Genomic DNA, 23919 nt, shown 5'->3' with positions numbered 1-23919 from the left:
TCTGGTTCAAAAAACCTGGTTTAGTTCAGAAATACAGTGCGGAAACAGGCGGAGTCAAGTCAAGTCAAGTTTATTTGTCACATACGCATACAAGATGTACAGTGAAATGAAAGTGGCAATGCCTGCGGGATTGTGCAAAACAACACAACAACAGAACAGAACGAGTATTTACATTAAAAATAAGACACAACAGTGTTTACGCCCTGGTGAGATCAGAGTTTACAGTCCTGATGGCCTGTGGGAAGAAACTCCGTCTCATCCCCTCTGTTTTCACAGCATGACAGCGGAGGCGTTTGCCTAACTGCAGCAGCTGGAACAGTCCGTTGCTGGGGTGGTAGAGGTCCTTCATGATCTTGCTGGCTCTGGATCTGCACCTCATGGTGTATAGGTCCTGCAGGATGGGAGGGGGGGAGTGTAGTTCCCATGGTGCGTTCGGCTGAACGCACTACTCTCTGCAGAGCCTTCCTGTCCTGGGCAGAGCTGTTCCCAAACCAGATTGTGATGTTGCCGGACAAGGTGCTTTCTACAGCCCCAGAGTAGAAGCACTGAAGGATCCTCAGAGAGACTCTGAATTTCCTCAGCTGCCTGAGGTGGTAAAGGCGCTGCCTTGCCTTACTAACCAGTGCAGCAGTGTGTCAGATCCTCTGTGATGTGGACTCCCAGGTATTTAAGCAGCTCACCCTATCCACAGTAGCCCCATTTATCTCCAGTGGCGTGTACATCCTCGGATGTTGTGCCTTCTAAAGTTCACAATCAGCTCCTTAGTTTTACTGACATTCAAGAGGAGGCTGTTGTCCTGACACCAGAGTGCCAGATCAGCCACCACCTCCCGGTAGGCCTTCTCATCGAGATCAGGCCCACCACCACAGTGTCATCAGCAAACTTGATGATGGAGTTGGAGCCACACAGTCATGTGTGTACAGGGAGTACAGTTGGGGGCTGAGGACGCAACCCTGGGGGGGGTCCTGTGCTCAGGGTGAGGGTGTTGGATGTATGTCTTCCCATCTTGACCACCTGGGGCCTGGCGGTGAGAGATTCCAGGACCCAGGCACACAGGGGGGTGTTCAGTCCCAGTTCCAGCAGCTTCTCAGCAAGTCTGGTGGGGACTATGGGGTCCATGCCGACCAGTGATCCCCGCACATTAACACTATCCTACACACACTGGGGACAATTTGCACATACACCAAGCCAATTGACCTACATACCAGTACGATTTTGGAGTGTGGGAGGAAACTGAAGATCTCAGAGAAATCCCACACGGTCACGGGGAGAAGGTACAAACTCCGTACAGACAGCACTCGTAGTCGGGATCGAACCCGGGTCTCCGGCGCTACAAGCGCTATATGGCAGCAACTCCACTGTTACACCACCGTGCTGCCCGGTGAAAATTTTGAAAACAAATTCGTAGTCATAGCCCTTTGGCCCACTGAGTCCATGCTGGCTATCGTAAGCACCCATTTACACTGATCACAACACGTAGTGGACCCAGTCCATCACACGCACTGACCTTCTTCCCAGCAACCATCAGGCTCTTGAACACAACACAACACTAAACTGTGAGCTATGAACGGTCTTGGTCGTGCTGAAGTCTTTGGGCTTTTTGCAATAATATGGGGGTTTGGAATTTATTGACTTTGTGTTTTGTTTATTATGTTATCCATGAGTACTCTGTTTGCAGGTCTGTTAAGCTGCAGCAAGAAATAATTTAATTGCCCCAATTTTAGTAAATACTAGGCCAAGTGCAGACCCGTTGGGTCTGCTTCCCCAACGCACGATTCCACCACTCACCCGTTCCCCCAACGCAATATTGTACCACTCACGCATGGCCCCCAACTGCGCAGGCACGGCTCATTCCTCCTCATCCCCAGCACTCCCTCCCCCTCCTTTTCACCCTACCTCTTCAATCCCTAGAGAGGGAGGGGGTAGAGAGGGAGAGGGAGGGGAGGGGAGGAGAGAGGGAGGGGGACAGAGAGGGTGGGGGGGGTAGAGAGGGAGGGGGAGGGGGAAGGGGGTAGAGAGGGAGAGGGAGGGGGGTAGAGACAGAGAGGGAGGGGGGTAGAGAGGGAGGGGGAGGGGAGGGGGCGAGAGAGGGAGGGGGCAGAGAGGGTGGGAGTGAGGGTAGATAGGGAGGGCGTAGAGAGGGGGAGGGAAGGTGGAGAGGGAGGCGGTGAGAGAGGGATTGTAGACATGGCAACTACCCTCCCTTCCCCCCTCCTCTCCCTCAATCCCCCTACTCTTCCACCTCACCTCCCCAGGATCTTTTCCCTCCCCACCCCATCTCCCTCCACTTCATTTCCCTCATCCACCCCTCACTCCCATTCCCTATCCGTGTCGTACAGCAGTGCCAGGGCCTGGAACTCGGCCTAGTTCTCGAATTCGGCCTGGCCCTGGCTGTAGGCTCGTGATCCTACCTGGTCCCATCTCATTCTGCCCATTTTCCCATCAACTCACACTCTTTCCCTCACTACAGATTCTGGCACTCCCTTGTATACTGGGGGCAATGAACAGCGACCAGTTATCTATCAAATCCTTTGTACATCTCTGCAATGTGTGGGGGAACCGAAGGCCTCAGACTAAACCCCCTCCCAGTCATAGTGAGATTGTGTACTCCAAGCACGCAGCATGCAGCAGCGCAGGTCAGGATTGAACCAGAGCTGCTGCAGCTGCGGTAGCGGCTCTATTAACTGCACCACTCTGCATCAATCTGAACCTTCTGGATTATTACTGCATTGAACCATGCTGGCTGCAATTTGCAGTTCCAAATGGGATTCAAGGACTTAAACTTCAGCAGGTCTTGGACTTGGAAGGTTGAGGGGGATTCAATATGTTGAGGAATACTCTATCAAAGTTCGCACAGGCATATGGTAGTGAGCACACTGAGCAGCTACATCACGGACTAGTCTGGTAACACAAACGCCCAGGAACCAGAGACTGCAGAGAGTGGTGGTCCATCATGTACTGACCTCACCACCATCGAAGGGATCTACAGGAGGCGCTGCCTCAAAAAGGCAGCCAGCATCATCAGAGACCCACACCACCCTGGCCACTCTCTCATCTCGCTGCTACATAGAAACATAGAAACATAGAAACATAGAAAATAGGTGCAGGAGTAGGTCATTCGGCCCTTCGAGCCTGCACCGCCATTCAATGTGATCATGGCTGATCATCCAACTCAGTATCCTGTACCTGCCTTCTCTCCATACCTCCTGATCCCTTTAGCCACAAGGGCCACATCTAACTCCCTCTTAAATATAGCCATTGAACTGGCCTCAACTACCTTCTGTGGCAGAGAATTCCACAGATTCACCACTCTCTGTGTGAAAAATGTTTTCCTCATCTCGGTCCTAAAAGATTTCCCCCTTATCCTTAAACTGTGACCCCTTGTTCGGGACTTCCCCAACATCGGGAACAATCTTCCTGCATCTAGCCTGCCCAACCCCTTAAGAATTTTGTAAGTTTCTATAAGATCCCCCCTCAATCTTCTAAATTCTAGCGAGTACAAACCGAGACTATCCAGTCTTTCTTCATATGAAAGTCCTGACATCCCAGGCATCAGTCTGGTGAACCTTCTCTGTACTCCCTCTATGGCAAGAATGTCTTTCCTCAGATTAGGAGACCAAAACTGTACGCAATACTCCAGGTGTGGTCTCACCAAGACCCTGTACAACTGCAGTAGAACCTCCCTGCTCCTATACTGAAATCCTTTTGCTATGAATGCTAACATACCATTCGCTTTCTTCACTGCCTGCTGCACCTGCATGCCTACTTTTAATGACTGGTGTACCATGACACCCAGGTCTCGTTGCATCTCCCCCCTTTCCTAATTGGCCACCATACAGATAAAAGTTTACTTTCCTGTTTTTGTCACCATCGGGAAGAAGGTACAAGAGCCTGAAAACCCTGACCTCCAGGTTCTTCCCAGCAACCATCAGGCTCTTGAACACTGCACAACACTGAGCTCAGCAACTGTGATCTGCTATAGTCTTTGTGTTGGTTACAATACAGACTTCGCTTTTGTGCTATAATGGACCTGTTCCCTATTATTGCTGATTATTAATTTAGTGTATTATTGGTGATTGTATATTCATTTATGTGTTTGACATTATTGGGGCCATGAAGCTGCAGCAAGTAAGAATTTCATTCTTGTGTTGCCGGTACATTTGACAATCAAACACTCAACCTTGTGCCGGATGAAACCGGAGCAGCCGGAGAAAACTCATGTGGTGATAGGGAGAATGTACAAACTCCATACACACACCAGCCGAGGTCAGGTTCGAACCCAGGTATCTGGTACGGTGAGGCAGCAGGTGTACCAACTGCTCCACTGTGTCACCCCGACCCTGGGAAATTCACTCCTACCTATTCTAATCAAATTGGACCAGGACTGCTGTTTAATCCACACCATTTGAACTGCCACCAAGTCCAACCATGGCAGCACCTCCAGCACCACCCTCCCTTATTTTTCTTTTCATTTACCTTTTTAAAATGTTATAGCAAAGATAAATGTAATCAATTATTGTAATAATATATATAATACAAAACAATACCAAACAAAGCCCTCTCCATATTGGATTTGATTTGATTGGAGAAAGGCTAACTAAATGCGAAAGGATTTAAAAGGAGTGAATTGGGACATTTTGTTTTATGGGAAGGATGTGGAGGAGAAATGGAGGACATTTAAAGATGAAATTTTAAGAGTACAGAATCTTTATGTCCCTGTTCGGTTGAAAGGAAATAGTAAAAATTGGAAAGAGCCATGGTTTTCAAGGGAAATTGGACACTTGGTTCGGAAAAACTGAGAGATCTACAATAATTATAGGCAGCATGGAGTAAATGAAGTGCTTGAGGAGTATAAAGAATGTAAAAAGAATCTTAAGAAAGAAATTAGAAAAGCTAAAAGAAGATATGAGGTTGCTTTGGCAAGTAAGGTGAAAGTAAATCCAAAGGGTTTCTACAGCTATATTAATAGCAAAAGGATAACGAGGGATAAAATTGGTCCATTAGAGAGTCAGAGTGGACAGCTATCTGCAGAGGCAAAAGAGATGGGGGAGATATTGAACAATTTATTTTCTTCGGTATTCACCAAGGAGAAGGATATTGAATTATGTGAGGTAAGGGAAACAAGTAGAGTAGCTATGGAAACTATGAGATTCAAAGAAGAGGAAGTACTGACACAATTTTGAAATATATAAAAGTGGATAAGTCTCCAGGTCCTGACAGGATATTCTCTAGGACATTGAGGGAAGTTAGTGTAGAAATAGCAGGGGCTATGACAGAAATATTTCAATTGTCATTAGAAACGGGATTAGTGCCGGAGGATTGGCGTATTGCACATGTTGTTCCATTGTTTAAAAAGGGGTCTAAGAGTAAACCTAGCAATTATGGACCTGTAAGTTTGACGTCAGTGGTGGGCAAATTAATGGAAAGGATACTTAGAGATAATATATATAAGCTTCTGGATAAACAGGGTCTGATTAGGAACAGTCAACATGGATTTGTGCCTGGAAGGTCATGTTTGACTAATCTTCTTGAATTTTTTGAAGAGGTTACTCGGGAAATTGATGAGGGTAAAGCAGTGGATGTTGTCTGTATGGACTTCAGTAAGGCCTTTGACAAGGTTCTTCATGGAAGGTTGGTTAAGAAGGTTCAATTGTTGGGTATTAATGGTGGAGTAGCAAGATGGATTGAATGGGAGATGCCAGAGAGTAATGGTGGATGGCTGTTTGTCAGATTGGAGGCCGGTGACTAGTGGGGTACCACAGGGACCTGTGTTGGGTCCACTGTTGTTTGTCATGTACATCAATGATCTGGATGATGGTGTGGTAAATTGGATTAGTAAGTATGCAGATGATACTAAGATAGGTGGTGTTGTGGATAATGAAGTAGATTTTCAAAGTCTACAGAGAGATTTAGGCCATTTGGAATAGTGGGCTGAAAGATGGCAGATGGAGTTTAATGCTGATAAGTGTGAGGTGCTACATCTTGGCAGGACAAATCAAAATAGGACGTACATGGTAAATGGTAGTGAGTTGAGGAATGCAGTTGAACAGAGGGATCTAGGAATAACTGTGCACAGTTCCCTGAAGGTGGAATCTCATGTAGATAGAGTGGTAAAGAAAGCTTTTGGTGTGCTGGCCTTTATAAATCAGAGCATTGAGTATAGAAGTTGGGATATAATGTTAAAATTGTACAAGGCATTGGTGAGGCCAATTCTGGAGTATGGTGTACAATTTTGGTCGCCTAATTATAGGAAGGATGTCAACAAAATAGAGAGAGTACAGAGGAGATTTACTAGAATGTTGCCTGGGTTTCAGCACCTAAGTTACAGAGAAAGGTTGAACAAGTTAGGTCTTTATTCTTTGGAGCGCAGAAGGTTAAGGGGGGACTTGATAGAGGTCTTTAAAATTATGAGAGGGATAGACAGAGTTGACGTGGATAAGCTTTTCCCATTGAGAGTAGGGAAGATTCAAACAAGAGGACATGATTTGAGAATTAAGGGACAGAAGTTTAGGGGTAACATGAGGGGGAACTTCTTTACTCAGAGAGTGGTAGCTGTGTGGAATGAACTTGCAGTGAAGGTGGTGCAGGCAGGTTCGATTTTATCATTTAAAAATAAATTGGATAGGTATATAGACGGGAAAGGAATGGAGGGTTATGGTCTGAGTGCAGGTAGATGGGACTAGGTGAGAGTAAGTGTTCGGCATGGACTAGAATGGCCGAGATGGCCTGTTTCCGTGCTGTAATTGTTATATGGTTATATAATACAAAATCACACTAGTTTCTGAACAATTATTTTTCAATCTTACACTCTTAAACGACTATATTACAATCCTTCTCAAGGATGACTTCCACCCCCCGCGGTGCCCAGCGGTCCCTGAAATCCCCCAGGGTGCCCGTGGACAGCGCGTAGTCCCTCTGAAGTACCACCCGGGCGCGGACGTAACCCTGTAAAGGGACAGGCCACCGGTTCGGGCAGAGCCCTCTTCCACCTGGCCCCGTGACTTCACCACCACCCTTTGTGATTAGTCCATGGTTGTGTGTTACAGGGAGCTTTTGGAGACCACGTGCCGTCTGGCTAATACCTTGAAGCGCTACGGTGTACAGAGAGGAGACAGAGTTGCGGTCTACCTGCCAGTGTCTCCACTGGCCATAGTAACAATGCTGGCGTGCGCTAGGATCGGTGCCGTACACATGGTGGTCTTTGCGGGCTTCAGCGCACAAGCTCTGGCTGGAAGGATCCAAGATGGTACGTGATCTTTCACTCTTTTCATTGCTTATTGGTCTAATTAGTTGTCTGTTCGAGCGTTATGTATCCAGTTAGGTTCAGGTTTATTATTGTCAATTGTACTGAGGTACAGTGAAAAGCTTTGGTTCTTGCTATCCAAACAGATTAGATTCACCATACATACATACATACATACATACATACATACATACATACATACATACATACATACATACATACATACATACATACATACATACATACATACATACATACATACATACATACATACAATCAAGCCCGACTCAAGTACAGCAGATAGAGCAAAGGGGAAGAAAATAGTTCTCAGCATTTGTAGCACATCAGTTCCAGAGACAAAGTCCAATGTCCGCAATGGGGTAGAGGTGAATCAGACAGGACCCTAGCTAATGGTAGGACCGTTCAGAAGCCTGATCACAGAGGGGAAGAAGTGGTCAGTTGACTACTCAAACGTTAGGTGTCCACTATTATTGGCTTGGTTTATTTATTGTCATTTGTACAAAAGGGCAGTGAAAAGTTTGTTCTGCATGCTCTCCAGTCAAATGTTTATAGATACAAAGTACTGGAGTAATCAATGGGAATGACTCCAATGACATGGATGGGCAACGTTTTGTGTCGTGACCCATCTTCAGAAGAAGGTAGAGAGACCGATACACTCTCTGTAGCTGATTGAACCTAAAAAGCTGACATCTATCTATCCACTTAACATAATCCATGTGCCCCATTCTAGTTGTCAATTAATACATAATGGAATATATGCTATTGTGTGTGGCATAAATAGAGGGAATATGAATTAGGGGTTACTTATGTACTTTAGTCATTGTGAATTAGAGATTGATTTTGGATTGCTAAATCCTTAGTTTTATTATAGAAACATAGAAAATAGGTGCAGGAGTAGGCCATTCGGCCCTTCAAGCCTGCACCGCCATTCAATATGATCATGGCTGATCATTCAACTCAGTATCCTGTACCTGCCTTCTCTCCATCCCTTTAGCCACAAGGGCCACATCTAACTCCCTCTTAAATATAGCCAATGAACTGGCCTCAACTACCTTCTGTGGCAGAGAGTTCCAGAGATTCACCACTCTCTGTGTGAAAAATGTTTTTCTCATCTCGGTCCTAAAGGATTTCCCCTTTACCCTTAAACAGTGACCCCTTGTCCTAGACTTCCCCAACATCGGGAACAATCTTCCTGCATCTAGCCTGTCCAACCCCTTAAGAATTTTGTACGTTTCTATAATATGGGAGAGTATACAATGGACAATTTTCCAAGTGTTGCCCAGAGTCTGCTTTCCCTGTCAGGGCAACAAATTCTATTTAGAAAATAATTAATTCAAGTTTATGTGTAAATAAGCCAACAATCAGTAATACTTTCACATTTTCTTCTGTGAAGGCGAAGGTGGGTTGAAACATGTTCCTCAATATCCACATGGATATTGCCGTGCTCGGCACCACTGACCTTTCTTGGCATCTCATATCGAAGTCGTAAGGGGGCAAGCTGCATCAAGTCCCAAGGTTTTTAAATAATTAATTGAACTTTTTAGTTTGTTCATTATTGCTATCTATGAGTGTTCAAGTAGGAACTGCAGATGCTGGAAAATCGAAGGTAGACAAAATGGCAGGAGGAACTCTGCGGGTACGGCAGCATCTATGGAGCGAAGGAAATAGGCAACATTTTCCGGGCCGAAACCTTCCTTCAGAAGGGTTTGGCTACCTTATGATATTTATAAGAATTGTTCTTAGGCAAATGAACTATTTTATCAACATCTATAGAGCGGTCCCAAGTTACTATCTACGTCATTGGAGACTCTTGGACAATCTTTAATTGGATTTAGCTAGATTTTATCTTGCACTAAACGTTATCCCCTTCATCACGTATCTGTACACTGAGAATGGTTCAATTCTAATTATGTATCATATTTTCACTGACTGGTTAGCACACAACAAAAAGCTTTTCACTGTATCTTGGTTCACGTGACAATAAATAGGCTAAACTAAACTAAACAATGTTTACAGATCTGTTTTGCTACAGCAGGTAAAAGTGTCATTGTTCTGTTTTTGGTACATATGACAATTAATCATCCTCGATTATCTTGACTCTTGAATTAACCAATCAATCAATCAACCTTTATTGTCATCTTGCAAGCAACAGTTGTACAGTGCAAAATGAGAAGACGTTTCCCAGGGAATAGCGGAGCATCGCACATGAAATTTAAAACATTTCACACATAATAACACTAAAAACAATCCAGTCCCTGATGGAACAGAATAAATAGTTAAAAGCAGGTAAAACACAACGTTAAAATACAATAAACCAATCATAAAAATGTCCGGGGCAGCTGATTTGAGTGGCCAGTGCCAGTTATTAAAGTGTCCGTGCCAAGCCGCAGAATCAGGTGACTGTGAGTACAGAGTGACTGTTTAGCAGCCTCACAGCCTGTGGTAGGAAGCTGTTTAGCAGTCTTGTAGTCCGGGCTTTGATGCTTCGATATCTCTTGCCTGATGGCAGGAGATCCAGGTGTATGTGGAGGGGGTGCAGTTTGTCCTTAGCAATTCTCTGAGCTTTTTTCAGACAGCGGCTCTGGAACAGTTCTTGTACCGAGGGTAGGGAGACGCCAATGATCCTCTCTGCTCCCCTCACTACCCTCTGCAGAGCCTTCCTGTCCGAGCAGTTACAGGTGGAGTACCACGTGTTTATGCAGTACGTGGGTACAGACTCCAACGTACCCCTGTAGAAAGTCCTGAGGATGATGGTGGGGAGTGAGGCCTGTTTTAGTTTCCTCAGGAAGTGCAGTCGCTGATGGGCCCGTTTGACGGTCCCAGTGGTGTTCCTGGACCAGGTGAGGCTGTCTGTAATTTGCACACCGAGGAACTTTATGCTCTCCACTCTCTCCACTGCAGTGCCACTGATGTTGAGGGGTGTATGCTTTGGCTGCGACCTCCTGAAGTCGACAACCATCTCCTTCGTTTTGTCGACATTTAATTCTAGATTATTTTTGCCGCACCAGTCCACTAGTTGTTTTACTTCCTCCCTGTACATTGATTCGTCGTCTCCGCTGATGAGTCCCACCACTGTTGTGTCATCCGCGAATTTTATGATCTTATTGTCCCTGAATCTGGCAGCACAGTCATGTGTGAGCAATGTGAACAACAGCGGGCAGAGCAGACAGCCTTGAGGGGAGCCGGTGCTCAGCGTGATCGAGCCTGAAGTGTTCTTGCCAACACGGGCTGACTGCGGTCTCTCTGTCAGAAAGTCCAAGATCCAGTGACACAGGGTGGTGTTGAGGCCCAGCAGGGTTAGTTTCTCCACAAGTGTCTGTGGGATGATGGTATTAAACGCTGCGCTGAAGTCAATGTACAGGATTCTGGCATATGTGTTTTTGTTTTCCAGATGCGTGAGTACTGTGTGCAGCGTGGTAGAGATGGCATCCTCTGTAGAACGGTTGGGGCGATAGGCAAACTGGAGGGGGTCTAACGATGAGGGGAGGCTGGTAGCAATGTGGGGTTTCACCAGGCGTTCAAAACACTTCATTATTATTGGGGTCAGGGCGACAGGGCGGTAGTCATTTAGGCAGGCAACCACTGGTTTCTTCGCTATGGGGATTATCGTGGAAGTTTTGAGGCATGTGGGGACAATGGCTTGACTAAGGGAGATGTTAAAGATGTCTGTTAGCACATCTGCTAACTCCTCAGCACATTCCTTGAGCACACGTCCTGGGATGTTGTCGGGTCCGACTGCTTTCCACGGGTTGACCTTAGACAGGATTCTCCGTGTGTCCATTGAGTCTATGGTCAGGACTGGCTGGTCGGTTTGTAAGCAGGGGCTGGCTCTCCCCTTGGGTGTGGTGTTTGCTGCATCAAAACGTGCAAAGAAGTTGTTCAGTTCATCTGGGAGAGAAGTGTCGGTGTCAGTTACCTGCTGCCTTGCCTTGTACCCCGTCAGTGTTTGGATTCCCTTCCACATCCGCCTGGTGTAAGAGCATTTATTTGTCCTACGTACTGGCAACAGAACAATTACATTATTATTTGCTGAATTAGCTGAACAGGTCCGTAACTGCAATAAATATATGATAATCAATAATATAATAAATTAATAAAGAGTAATACCAGGTAATAAGACGATAATAGCACAAAGAGTCGCTCATGCAACAAAAACAAAGTCAGTAGAAGATGATAGTTGCCAAGGTAGTGGATAGTGTTATGCAGAGGTTGCTATGAACCTGGAGAACCCTTCTTTCCAATGTTAGCAGTGAGGCAAGAGTGTGGCCCCTTTTTGAGGCAGCACCAATAGATCTTTTCTATTGTGTAGAGGTCAGTGCCTGTGATGGAGCGGGCATTGTCTATCACTCCCTGTAATCACCTTCATTCCTGGGCATTCGAGTTGCCGAACCAGACCATGATGCAACCAGTCCATGAGCTATCGAAGTTCACCCAGTGTCACCGATAGAAGTTTGATAGAGTATTTGGCAACACACCAAATCTCCTCTAACTTCTCTGGAACCAGATTGCACTGGCATTCATCAATGTGAAAGGTGATCCCTTTCCATATCTGCAGTTTGCCTGTCAAATGTAAATAAAGCCATGTCTCCCACATCATAGTGAACTAATGCTTGAAACCAGATGTATAAATGTCATCTGTTCTCCTGTGCTCACAAAATGGAGTACGTTTTGAGTACGGTCAAGAAACTAGAGTTGCTGGTTACAAAAAGAGACAAAGAGTGCTAGGGTAACTCAGCGGGTCAGGCAGAATCTCTGAAGGACATGGATCGGTGACGTTTCGGGTTGGGACTCTTCTTCAGACTGATTGCAGTAGAAGGAAGGAAGTTGGAAGAGAGGTGGGTGTTAGGACAAAGCCTGGCTCGTGATATTTGGATACAGGTGAGAGGGGTTTCATTGTCAGATTTTTGGACAAAGACCAGCGATGAAAAGACAAAAGGTGGTGAGATAAGTAGCGAAGGTGCGTCAAATGTGAAGCAATGTGAAGAAAGGAATATGTGGAATGGGATGGGGACAATGGAAAAGAATGAAATGGGTGCGCACCCAGGTGGGACACAGGGAAGAGAAAGCAAAAAAGGTGGGGGGTTAGTTAGTTACCGAAATTGGAGAATTCAAACGTTGAGTTGTAAGATACATAGAAACATAGAAAATAGGTGCAGGAGGAGGCCATTCGGCCCTTCGAGCCAGCACCGCCATTCATTGTGATCAAGGCTAATCGTCCCCAATCAATAAACCGTGCCTGCCTTCTCCCCATATCCCTCGACTCCACTAGCCCCTAGAGCTCTATCTAACTCTCTCATAAATCCATCCAGTGACTTGGCCTCCACTGCCCTCTGTGGCAGGGAATTCCATAAATTCACAACTCTCTGGGTGAAAAAGTTTTTTCTCACCTCAGTCTTAAATGACCTCCCCTTTATTCTAAGACTGTGGCCCCTGGTTCTGGACTCGCCCAACATTGGGAACATTTTTCCTGCATCTAGCTTGTCCAGTCCTTTTATAATTTTATATGTTTCTATAAGATACCCCCTCATCCTTCTAAACTCCAGTGAATACAAGCCTAGTCATTTCAATCTTTCCTCATATGACAGTCCCGCCATCCCAGGGATCAATCTCGTGAACCTACGCTGCACTGCCTCAATCACAAGGATGTCCTTCCGCAAATTAGGAGACCAAAACTGGACACAATTCCCAAGAAGAATATGGAGTGTTGTTCCTTCAGTTTGCATGTGACCTCACTCTGGCAATGGAAGGGATACTTCAGCTGCTAATATAAACCCCTCACTGACAACTGTGAGGGGTCTCATGCTTGGTTACGGTAGCTGCCCAAACACTTGAGAACTGTGCCAAGGCCAAGATTGAAGACACAAGGAACTGCAGGTGCTGGAATATTGAGCAAGACACAAAGTGCTGGAGTGACTCAGAGAGTCGGTTTGCATCTGTGGAGTGAATTGACAGACATTTTCCTCGCCCCCATTTCCGAAATATTTGTGTGTCGATTCCCATCACAGATGTTGCCTGACCCGCTGAGTTACTCCAGCTTTTTGTGTCTATCTACAGTTCCTTGTGTCTCCAAAGCCTTCAGCGGGTAAGTGGAGGAAATGGGGAAACGATACAGTATTTTGGGTCAGGATCCTTCTTCAGACTGAAGAAGAATCTTGACCTGAAACAACGTCTGTCAATTCCCTCCACAGATGCTGCCTGACCCACTGAGTTCCACCACTTTATGCTTTAGTCCTGGTATCAGGTGAGCTAATCTGAGGAAAGACATTCTTGCCATAGAGGGAGTACAGAGAAGGTTCACCAGACAGATTCCTGGGATGGCAGGACTTTCATATGAAGAAAGACTGGATAGACTCGGCTTGTACTCGCTAGAATTTAGAAGATTGAGGGGGATCTTATAGAAACTTACAAAATTCTTAAGGGGTTGGACAGGCTAGATGCAGGGAGATTGTTCCCGATGTTGGGGAAGTCCAGAACAAGGGGTCACAGTTTAAGGATAAGGGGGAAGTCTTTTAGGACCGAGATGAGAATTTTTTTTCCACACAGAGAGTGGTGAATCTCTGGAATTCTCTGCCACAGAAGGTAGTTGAGGCCAGTTCATTGGCTATATTTAAGAGGGAGTTAGATGTGGCCCTTGTGGCTAAAGGGATGAGGGGGTATGGAGAGAAGGCAGGTACACGATACTGAGTTGGATGATCAGCCATGATCATATTGAATGGCTCGAAGGGCCGAATGGCCGACTCCTGCAACTATTTTCTATGATTCTATGAGCTTCACTCAGTTTCAAGATTTGTTGCAAAGCTTCTGAAACAATCTCGGTTTGCATCTATCTGTTTGCTCGCTGTGGTTTCCTATTCCATTAATATCAACCCACTCTTTTTTTTTTCAATGCATTAGCCCAATGCAAGGTGGTTATCACCTGTAACCAAGGAGTCCGTGGTGGACGTGCAATCGAACTGAAGAGGACGGTGGATGAGGCAGTGAAAGAATGCCCCACGGTGAAACATGTTTTTGTTGGGCAACGAACAGACAAGGAGGTTCCCATGGGAGAGCTCGACATCCCACTTGAGGAAGTAAGTTAAAACCTCTACCTTGGGCAGCATTTAAATCATCGTGTTAAACCTGCCGTGATTAGAAATTGCTATTTTGTAAAGGTTTATTACTTCATGTTACATGAAATAGCCATATTGTTCGGGCAGTGCTATAGATATCGATGGTAGACAGGTATAAAACACTACAACCTCAAATAAGCTTTGAACTACAATAGACTATTATTATTATTATTGCACTATTATTGTTTGTTGTTTGTGTGTACGCATGTGTGTGTGTGTGTATATATATATGATCTACAGCTAGCCTTTGCTGTGGGGTTCCACAAGGCTCCATCCTAGGCCCCATTCTCTTCTCCCTGTATATGCCCCCCTTAGGCCAAGTCATTCAAAGGCACGGCATTTCCTTCCGCTTCTATGCAGACAATACACAACTCTATCTCCTCCTGAAACCCAATAACCGATCAAATCTACTCAGCCTTATCCACTGCCTTGAGGATATAAAGTGTTGGATGACTTTATATCCTCTGAGGTCATCCTTCTCGGCCCCTCGGACTCAATCAAAACAATAGCAGGCAGCCTTACCCCGCTACTCAAACCTCACGTCAAAAACCTTGACGTGATATTTGACTCCGCCTTGAAATTTGACAAACAAGTCAATGCCGTGGTAAAAGCTAACTTCTTTCAGCTTCGGACGATAGCTAAAATAAAACAATTCCTCCAATTTGATGACCTCGAAAAGATCATCCACACATTCATCTCCTCCCGCCTAGATTACTGCAACTCCCTTTACACTGGCATCAGCCAATCTTCCCTGTCCCTCCCTGCAACTGGTCCAAAACGCTGCAGCGAGACTCCTGACGGGCACCCGAATAAAGGGACCACATCACCCCGATCCTGGCCTCTCTCCACTGGCTCCCTGTGCGGTTCCGTTTACATTTCAAGCTCCTTCTTCATGTCTACAAAGCCCTTCAATGGGCTTGCCCCCACCTACATCAAAAATCTGCTTATCCACCACTCCATCTCTAGGTCCCTCAGATTGGCCGACTTGGAGTTACTGAATATCCCGAGATCTAGGCATAAGCTCAGGGGCGACCGCCGTTGCCTTTGCGGTTGCAGCTCCTAGACTGTGGAACAGCATCCCCCTTCCCATCAGAACTGCCCCCTCCATCAACTCTTTTAAGTCTAGACTTAAAACCTATTTCTACTCACAAGCATTTCCTGAGGTCCTCTGAGGGAGCACATGATGTATGTATTTATGTATGTATTGTTGATCTATGTACCACTGTATGTAGCACGTTAGGTACCTGCACTGATGTAAAGCACTTTGGTCAACGAGAGTTGTTTTTAAATGTGCCTTAGAAATAAAATTGACTTGATTTGACTTGACTATATATGTGTATTTGTGAGTATGTATATTTAGACACTGAACTTTTTTTCTCTCTTGTTTATTATATTGTTTACATTGTACTATGTTTACATATTCTGTTGTGCTGCTACAAGACAGAAATTCATAGTCATCGAGTGATACATTGTGGAAACAGGCCCTTCAGCCCAACTCGCCCACACCAGCCAACAATGTCCCAGCTACACTAGTCCCACTTGCCTGAGCTTGGTCCATATCCCTCCAACCTGTCCCTGTCCATGTAACCTGTCTAACTGTTTCTTAAATGATGGGATAGTCCCAGCCTCAACTACCTCCTCTGGCAGCTCGTTCCATACACCCACCACCCTCTGTGTGGAAAAGTTACCCCTCGGATTCCTATTAAATCTTTTCCCCTTCACCTTGAACCTATGTCTCCTGCTCCTCGATTCCCCTACTTTGGGCAAAAGACTCTGTGCATCTACCCGATCTATTCCTTTCACGATTTTGTATGCCTCTATAAGATCGCCCCTCATCCTCCTGCGCTCCAAGGAATAGAGTCCCAGCCTACTCAACCGCTCCCTATAGCTCAAACCCTCCAGTCCTGGCAACATCCTCGTAAATCTCTTCTGAATCGTTTCAAGCTTGACAATATCTTTCCTGTAACATGGTGCCCAGAACTGAACACAATACTCTAAATGCGGTCTGCAACATGACCTCCCAACTTCTATACTCAATACTCTGACTGATGAAGGCGAAAGTGCCAAAAGCCTTTTTGACCACCTTACCTACCTGCGACTCGACCTTCAAGGAAGGATGCACCTCTACTCCTAGATCCCTCTGCTCTACAACACTACCCAAAAGCCTACCATTCACTGTGTAGGTCCTGCCCATGTTAGACTTCCCAAAATGCAACCCCTCACACTTCTCTGTATTAAATTTCATCAACCATTCCTCCTCCCACCTGGCCAATCGATCCAGATCCTGCTGCAATCTTTCACAACCATCTTCACTATCTGCAAAACCACTAACTTTTGTATCATCAGCAAACTTGCTAATCTTGTCCTGTATGTTCTCATCCAAATCATTGATGTAGATGACAAACAGTAACAGGCCCAGCACTGAACCCTGAGGCCCACCACTAGTCACAGGCCTCCAGTCTGAGAAGCAACCTTCCACCATCACCCTCTGCTTCCTTCCATGGAGCCAATGTATCCATTCAGTTATCTCTCCTTGGATCCCATGCAGTCTAACATTCTAGAGCATCCTACCATACGGAACCTTGTCGAATGCCTTACTGAAGTCAAGTCAAGAGTCAAGAGAGTTTATTGTCATGTGTCCCTGATAGGACAATGAAATTCTTGATTTGCTTCAGCACAACAGAACATAGTAGGCATTGACTACAAAACAGATCAGTGTGTCCATATACCATTATATAAATATATACACACATGAATAAATAAACTGATGAAGTGCAAATAACAGATAATGGGGTATTAATGTTCAGAGTTTTGTCCGAGCCAAGTTTAATAGCCTGATGGCTGTGGGGAAGTAGCTATTCCTGAACCTTGTGTCCATGTACACAACATCTACAGCTCACTGGCCTATAGTTCAAAGCATTTTTCCTGCAGCCCTTCTTGAAAAGAGGCTCAACATTTGCCACCCTTCAATCATCTGCATTTAAGGACGACTCATAAATTTCAGCCAGGGCTCCCGCAATTTCGTCTCTAGGTTCCCTCAATGCCCACGGATATATCAGATCAGGCCCTGGAGAAAAATGAAGTAAGAGATTCATTGTTCTATCTGGGGCATATGACAATAGAACACTCTCGTTCTTGAGGTAGTGCAAGAATCTCCTGTGGTTATTCCCATATCTATCAGGATAAATTATTGGTACAGTGAAGAGGGCTATCTAAGGTCACAACAGGATAATGATCAGCTGGGAAAGTGGACAAAGGGATGGGATATGCAATTTAACTCGGACAACTGCAAAGTGAGGCATTTTGGCACAAAGAACCAGGCCAGAGGGTATAAAGGGAATGGTAGAGTCCCGAGGAGTGTGGCTGAACAGAGACACGTAGTGGAACAATGGACAATAGGTGCAGGAGTAGGCCATTCGGCCCTTCGAGCCAGCACTGCCATTCAATGTGATCATGGCTGATCATCCCCAATCAGTACCCCGTTCCTGCCTTCTCCCCATATCCCCTGACTCCGCTCTTTTTAAGAGCCCTATCTAGCTCCCTCTTGAAAGCATCCAGAGAACCCTCCAGAGAATTCCACAGACTCACCACTCTCTGTGAGAAAAAGTGTTTCCTCGTCTCCATTCTAAATGGCTTGACTCCTTATTCTTAAACTGTGGCCCCTGGTTCTGGACTCCCTCAACATCGGGAACATGTTTCCTGCCTCTAGCGTGTCCAAGCCCTTAACAATCTTATATGTTTCAATGAGACACCCTCTCATCCTTCTAAACTCCAGAGTGTACAAGCCCAGCTTCTCCATTCTCTCAGCATATGACAGTCCCGCCATCCCGGGAATTAACCTTGTAAACCTACGCTGCACTCCCTCAATAGCAAGAATGTCCTTCCTCAAATTAGGGGACCAAAACTGCACACAATACTCCAGGTGTGGTCTCACTAGGGCTCTGTACAACTGCAGAAGGACCTCTTTGCTCCTATATTTGATTCCTCTTGTTATAAAGGCCAACATGCCATTCGCTTTCTTCACTGCCTGCTGTACCTGCATGCTTACTTTCATAGACTGATGTACAAGGACCCCCCAGATCCCGTTAGGACAACCACATTGTTCCCTGGAAATGGTAACGGATGATGGAAAAGGATGGTGAAGACTCTGTGACACGTCCTCTTCTGTAATGTGGATCTATTCCAAGTCCCCCAGCATCCATGGAGGTGTCCACTGCCTTCACAGACCAGATACATTGTCAGTGATGCCCCAACTCACTGAACTCACACCCAGTCTCCAGGCGTCATTGTTCTACCATTGTTCTCTCCTATTAAAAACAGGTTTTAAGAGATGAAAGACATGAACTGCAAGGCTTTTATTTCCTGCCCCCCCCCCCAACATCAGTCTGAAGAAGGGTTTCGACCCAAAACGTCACCAATTCCTTCACCATGGATGCTGCCTCACCCGCTGAGTTTCTCCAGCATTTTATTGTCTATCGAGGATTTTTCCAGCATCTGCAGTTCTTTCTGGAACAAATTGAACTGTAAGGCTGTTTTGCATGGATGCAAATGTGTTTTGTGACTTTGCCTCTGCTGAATGCATATTGTCTGGAAGAAAGCACCATTTGAAATGTCAAAGACTAGTGGGCATAGCTTTTCAAGGTGAGGTGGGCCAAGGTGATGTGCGGGGCAGGTTTTGTTAATCAGAGAGTGGTGGGTGCCTGGAACATGCTGCCAAGGGTGGTGGTGGAGGCAGATACAGAAGTGGCATTTAGGAGGCTTTTATATACAGGCAGGTTCATGTAAATGAAGATAATGGAGGAATAGAGATTGCGTGCAAGCAGAGATGAGTTCAACCTGGCATTGTGTTGGGTGCGGATATTGTGGAGTCTGTTCCTCTGCTCGACTGTTCTGTGTTCTAATGTTCTATTTGTCAATGACAACCTGCCTTCTCCTCTGTAGGAAATGGATAAGGAGGAGCCTGTGTGCGAGCCTGAATCTATGGACAGTGAGGAAATGCTCTTCCTGCTCTATACCTCAGGGAGTACAGGGCAACCCAAAGGACTGGTACATACACAGGCTGGGTACCTGTTGTACGCATCGCTGACCCACAAGGTATCCATTGAACAGATCGATTAACTCAGTGTTAACCTCCACACCAGTCCCTTCACACAAGCACGGGTCTCTCTCTCTCTCTCTCTATCTCTCTCTCTCTCTCTCTCTCTTCTCTCTCTCTCACTCACTCACTCTGTGAGGACAGGTGGGCAGAGGCAAGCAGTGTGTCTTGCATGCGTGTGTGCCTCTGATACATGAGGCACATCTGAGGAAAGACATTCTTGCCATAATAATAATAATAATAAATTTTATTTATGGGCGCCTTTCAAGAGTCTCAAGGACACCTTACAAAAATTGAGCATGTAGAGGAAAAACATGTAAGGGGAATGAAATAAATAGTAGAGACATGACTAGTACACAAAGTAAAGACAGAATTCAATACAAAACACAGTATGAGGCAATTAATGCACAGATGAAAAGGGACGGGGACGTGGGGCTAAGGATAGGCAGAGGTGAAGAGATGGGTCTTGAGGCGGGACTGGAAGATGGTGAGGGACACGGAATTGCGGATCAATTGGGGGAGGGAGTTCCAGAGCCTGGGAGCTGCCCTGGAGAAGGCTCTGTCCCCAAAACTGCCATAGAGGGAGTACAGAGAATGTTCACCAGACTAATTCCTGGGATGGCAGGACTTTCATATGAAGAAAGACTGGATAGACTCGGCTTGTACTCGCTAGAATTTATAAGATTGAGGGGGGATCTTATAGAAACTTACAAAATTCTTAAGGGGTTGGACAGGCTAGATGCAGGAAGATTGTTCCCGATGTTGGGGAAGTCCAGAACAAGGGGCCACAGTTTAAGGATAAGGGGGAAATCTTTTAGGACCGAGATGAGACAATTTTTTTTCACACAGAGAGTGGTGAATCTGTGGAATTCTCTGCCACAGAAAGTAGTTGAGGCCAGTTCATTGGCTATATTTATGAGGGAGTTAGATGTGGCCCTTGTGGCTAAAGGGATCAGGGGGTATGGGGAGAAGGCAGGTACAGGATACTGTGTTGGATGATTAGCCATGATCATATCAAATGGCGGTGCAGGCTCGAAGGGCCGAATGGCCTACTCCTGCACCTATTGTCTATGTTTCTATGTTTCTATGAGGAGGTTTTCCATGCACCACCCTGCTCTGATCTCCAGCTGCATCCCACACCAGGCTTCAGTGGCCTGGACACCAGACACCTTTGAGATACATGCAGTGGAGTTTAAGGGATGAGTTAAACCAGCCTCCAGAGAAAGGCCAGATGTGCGGTGATCCGGAGTGTGGGAACGCTGGGAATGGAGTTCCTCCCCTTCCTTCACCATTACATTGTCCTTCAACGTCAGCAAGTGAAGGGCAGAGGTTGCGTTGCCTCACTGATCACCAGCCCATCTAGCTGATATAACTCACTCACATGGGAGCTATTTGTCGAAATCCATTTGTCTACTTTCACCTCACCGTTTGTCTACTTTTCCTCAATATTCTTTATCTATTTTGGTCATCAAAAAGATTCAAAATTTAAATTTGACCTCTGGGGTCAATGGCTTTTATGGGGCTTGAGTCAAATTGCCCGATTATGCCACTGTCAAATACCTTAAAGACATACAGCACGGAAACAGGCCCTTTGGTCCAACGAGTCCATGCTGGACAAGATGTCTATCTAAGCTAGTCCCATTTGCCAGCGTTTGGCCCATATCCCTCTAAACCTTTCCTATCCATGTTCCTGTCCAAATGTCTTTTCTATATTATTATAGAACCTGCCTCAACTACCTCCTCTGGCAGCTCGTTCCATACACCCACCATCCTCTAAGTGAAAAGGTTGGCCTGTTAGGCTCCCTTTTCCTGTGAGGTTCTTTCCCCTCTCACCTTAAACCTATGCCGATTGATTATTGATTATCCAGTTATTGATTCCCCTATCCTGGGGAAAATACAGAGCGGTCATTTGATGTTACATCACACTAAATGGGCAATATAAATACAAGTTGTTATTCCTAAATATGTCACAAACCCCTGGGAATGAAACCCAGCTATTCCCGGAGGGGGAGTGGGTGGTAGCTGTCTTCTGCCTTCAGTCTGCAGAAGAGTGGTGTCAGGGGCCATGAACATGGGTGTCAGGGGTCATGAACAAGGGTGTCAGGGGTCATGAACAAGGGTGTCAGGGGTCATGAACAAGGGTGTCAGGGGTCATGAACAAGGGTGCAGGGGTCATGAACATGGGTGTCAGGGGTCATGAACAAGGGTGTCAGGGGTCATGAACAAGAGTGTCAGAGGTCATGAACGTGGGTCAGGGGTCATGAACAAGGGTGTCGGGTCATGAACAAGGGTGTCAGGGGTCATGAACAAGGGTGTCAGGGGTCATGAACAAAGGTGCAGGGGTCATGAACATGGGTGTCAGGGGTCATGAACAAGGGTGTCAGGGGTCATGAACAAGGGTGTCAGGGGTCATGAACAAGAGTGTCAGGGGTCATGAACATGGGTGTCAGAGGTCATGAACAAGAGTGTCAGAGGTCATGAATATGGGTGTCAGAGGTCATGAACAAGAGTGTCAGAGGTCATGAACATGGGTGTCAGGGGTGATGAACAAGGGTGTCAGGGGTCATGGGGAGAAGGCAGGAGAATGGGGTTAGGAGAGAGATAGATCAGCCATGATTGAATTGCGGAGTAGACTTGATGGGTCGAATGGCCTAATTCTGCTCCTATCACTTATGACCTTATTGCTTTAAGAGTCTGGACCCGAAATGCCGTCTGTCCATTCCCTCCACAGACGCTGCCTGCCCCGCTGCATTCCTCCAGCACCGTGTGTTCTGCCTTGTGCAATGTGAATGAACACATAAGTGCTGCAGTCCAATCTGATTACATCATCTATTATTGTCAGCAGTTCTGCCATCCAGCTGAAATGAATTATAAAGCCTTTGCCAAAAGTGTCCTGCAAAAGCATTCTTTATCCACAGTGCACTCAGAGCAACTGTGAATTCTGTTCACCATTCAGTTGTGAGCGGGATATTCCAGTTAGTTCTACTTCTCCATTTATGGTCAGGCTGCTGCAGTTTAGGCCGCTGTGTTTATATACGTGCCTTAGACTTATGTTCAGGACTTGCCATTGGTGGTTATGGGTGGAGCTAAATTTATCCAAATGTGGGATTTGAACTTCATGCTTGTACGAGTTGACAATCTACCCCGATCTATTCCTCTCATGATTCCGGAAATGTCCTCTGCACCCTCTCCAAAGTTTCTGTCTTCTGTCCCGATCTGCTGAGTTCCTCCAGCACTTTGATAATTGCTCAAGATAACAACAGCTGCACTTTCTCGTGTCTCCATGAGTCAGGAAGTGTACGGACTTTCAGGGCCAAACCAGGAAGCAAGGGCATGTGACAGTTTCTGTCAATGTAGTGGAACTGAGCTTGTAAAACCTGTTTAGCCAGCCGCATAATGGCCGGTAGTTTATCATGTTCCTTTCCTTCCCCAACCACTGCTTACCACTGCCTGCAGGAGCGCAGTGTAGGACAAAGATTATATCGTCAGCAGTTCAACTTTCACCCACCAGCCTAAACACGCACTGTCATCATTGGCAATATTTGCAAAGAATGTCCTCTATGGAATGCAAGTGCAATTCACCAGGCTATTTTAACAGCATCTCCACCTAGAGTCATAAAGTCAGAGCTGTACAGCACAAAAACAGGCCCTTCAGCACACCTTGTCCATGCCGACCAAGTTGACAAACTAGGCTAGTCCCATTTGCCTGTATTTGCCCCATATCCCTCTAATCCCTTCCAATTCATAGATCTGTCCAAATGTCTTTTAAACATCGCAATTGTATCTGCATGTGTAACTTCCAGATATGGACTATCCTCTTAAGTGAAAAAGTTTATATTAGTTTGAGATATAGCATGGAACCAAGTGACTGAAGAAGGGTCTTGACCTGAAACGTCACCCATTCTTTCTCTCCAGAGATGCTGCCTGTCCCACTGTTACTCCAGCGTTTTGTGTCTATCCTCGGTTTAAACCAGCATCTGCAGTTCCTTCTTATACATGGAAACAAGCCCTTCAGCCGACCAAGTCCACGCCGACCATTCACACTAATTCAATGTTAGTCCAGCACTTTGTTTTTTATGTAAACCAGCATCTGCAGTTCCCCGCATGTCTAGAAAGCAAGTTCATCCTGTGGTGGTGATCTAATATAGACACAAAAAGATGGAGTAACTCAGCGGGACAGGCAGCATCTCTGGAGAGAAGGAATGGGTGATGTTTCGGGTCAAGACCCTTCTTCAGACTGGTTAGGGATAAGGGAAACGAGAGATATAGATGGTGATGTGGAGAGATAAAGAACAATGAATGAAAGATATGCAAAAAGGTAACAATGATGAAGGAAACAGGCCATTGTTAGCTGTTTGTTGGGTGAAAATGAGAAACTGGTGCGACTTGGGTGGAAGAGGGATAGAGAGAGAGGGAATGCCGGGGCTACCTGAAGTGAGAGGGCTCACTTA

At 45.9% G+C, this 23919-nt stretch overlaps 1 protein-coding gene across 1 annotated transcript in view; it reads left to right on the top strand.

Moving 5' to 3' along the window:
• The window catches only part of acss1 (acyl-CoA synthetase short chain family member 1), a 73715-nt gene that overhangs the window by 14879 nt on the left and 34917 nt on the right, over positions 1 to 23919 (top strand). Inside the window, exons 3-5 of the mRNA XM_033025111.1 lie at positions 7047 to 7246; positions 14159 to 14334; positions 19315 to 19467. Of these exons, the coding sequence (XP_032881002.1) occupies positions 7047 to 7246; positions 14159 to 14334; positions 19315 to 19467 (529 nt within the window). The remainder of the gene's footprint in view (positions 1 to 7046; positions 7247 to 14158; positions 14335 to 19314; positions 19468 to 23919) is intronic.

This window comes from Amblyraja radiata, chromosome 8 (genome assembly GCF_010909765.2).
Source record: "Amblyraja radiata isolate CabotCenter1 chromosome 8, sAmbRad1.1.pri, whole genome shotgun sequence".
Taxonomy (NCBI): domain Eukaryota; kingdom Metazoa; phylum Chordata; class Chondrichthyes; order Rajiformes; family Rajidae; genus Amblyraja; species Amblyraja radiata.
The sequence above is the reverse complement of the archived record's forward strand: the minus strand, read 5'-3'. Positions and strand labels throughout refer to the sequence as shown.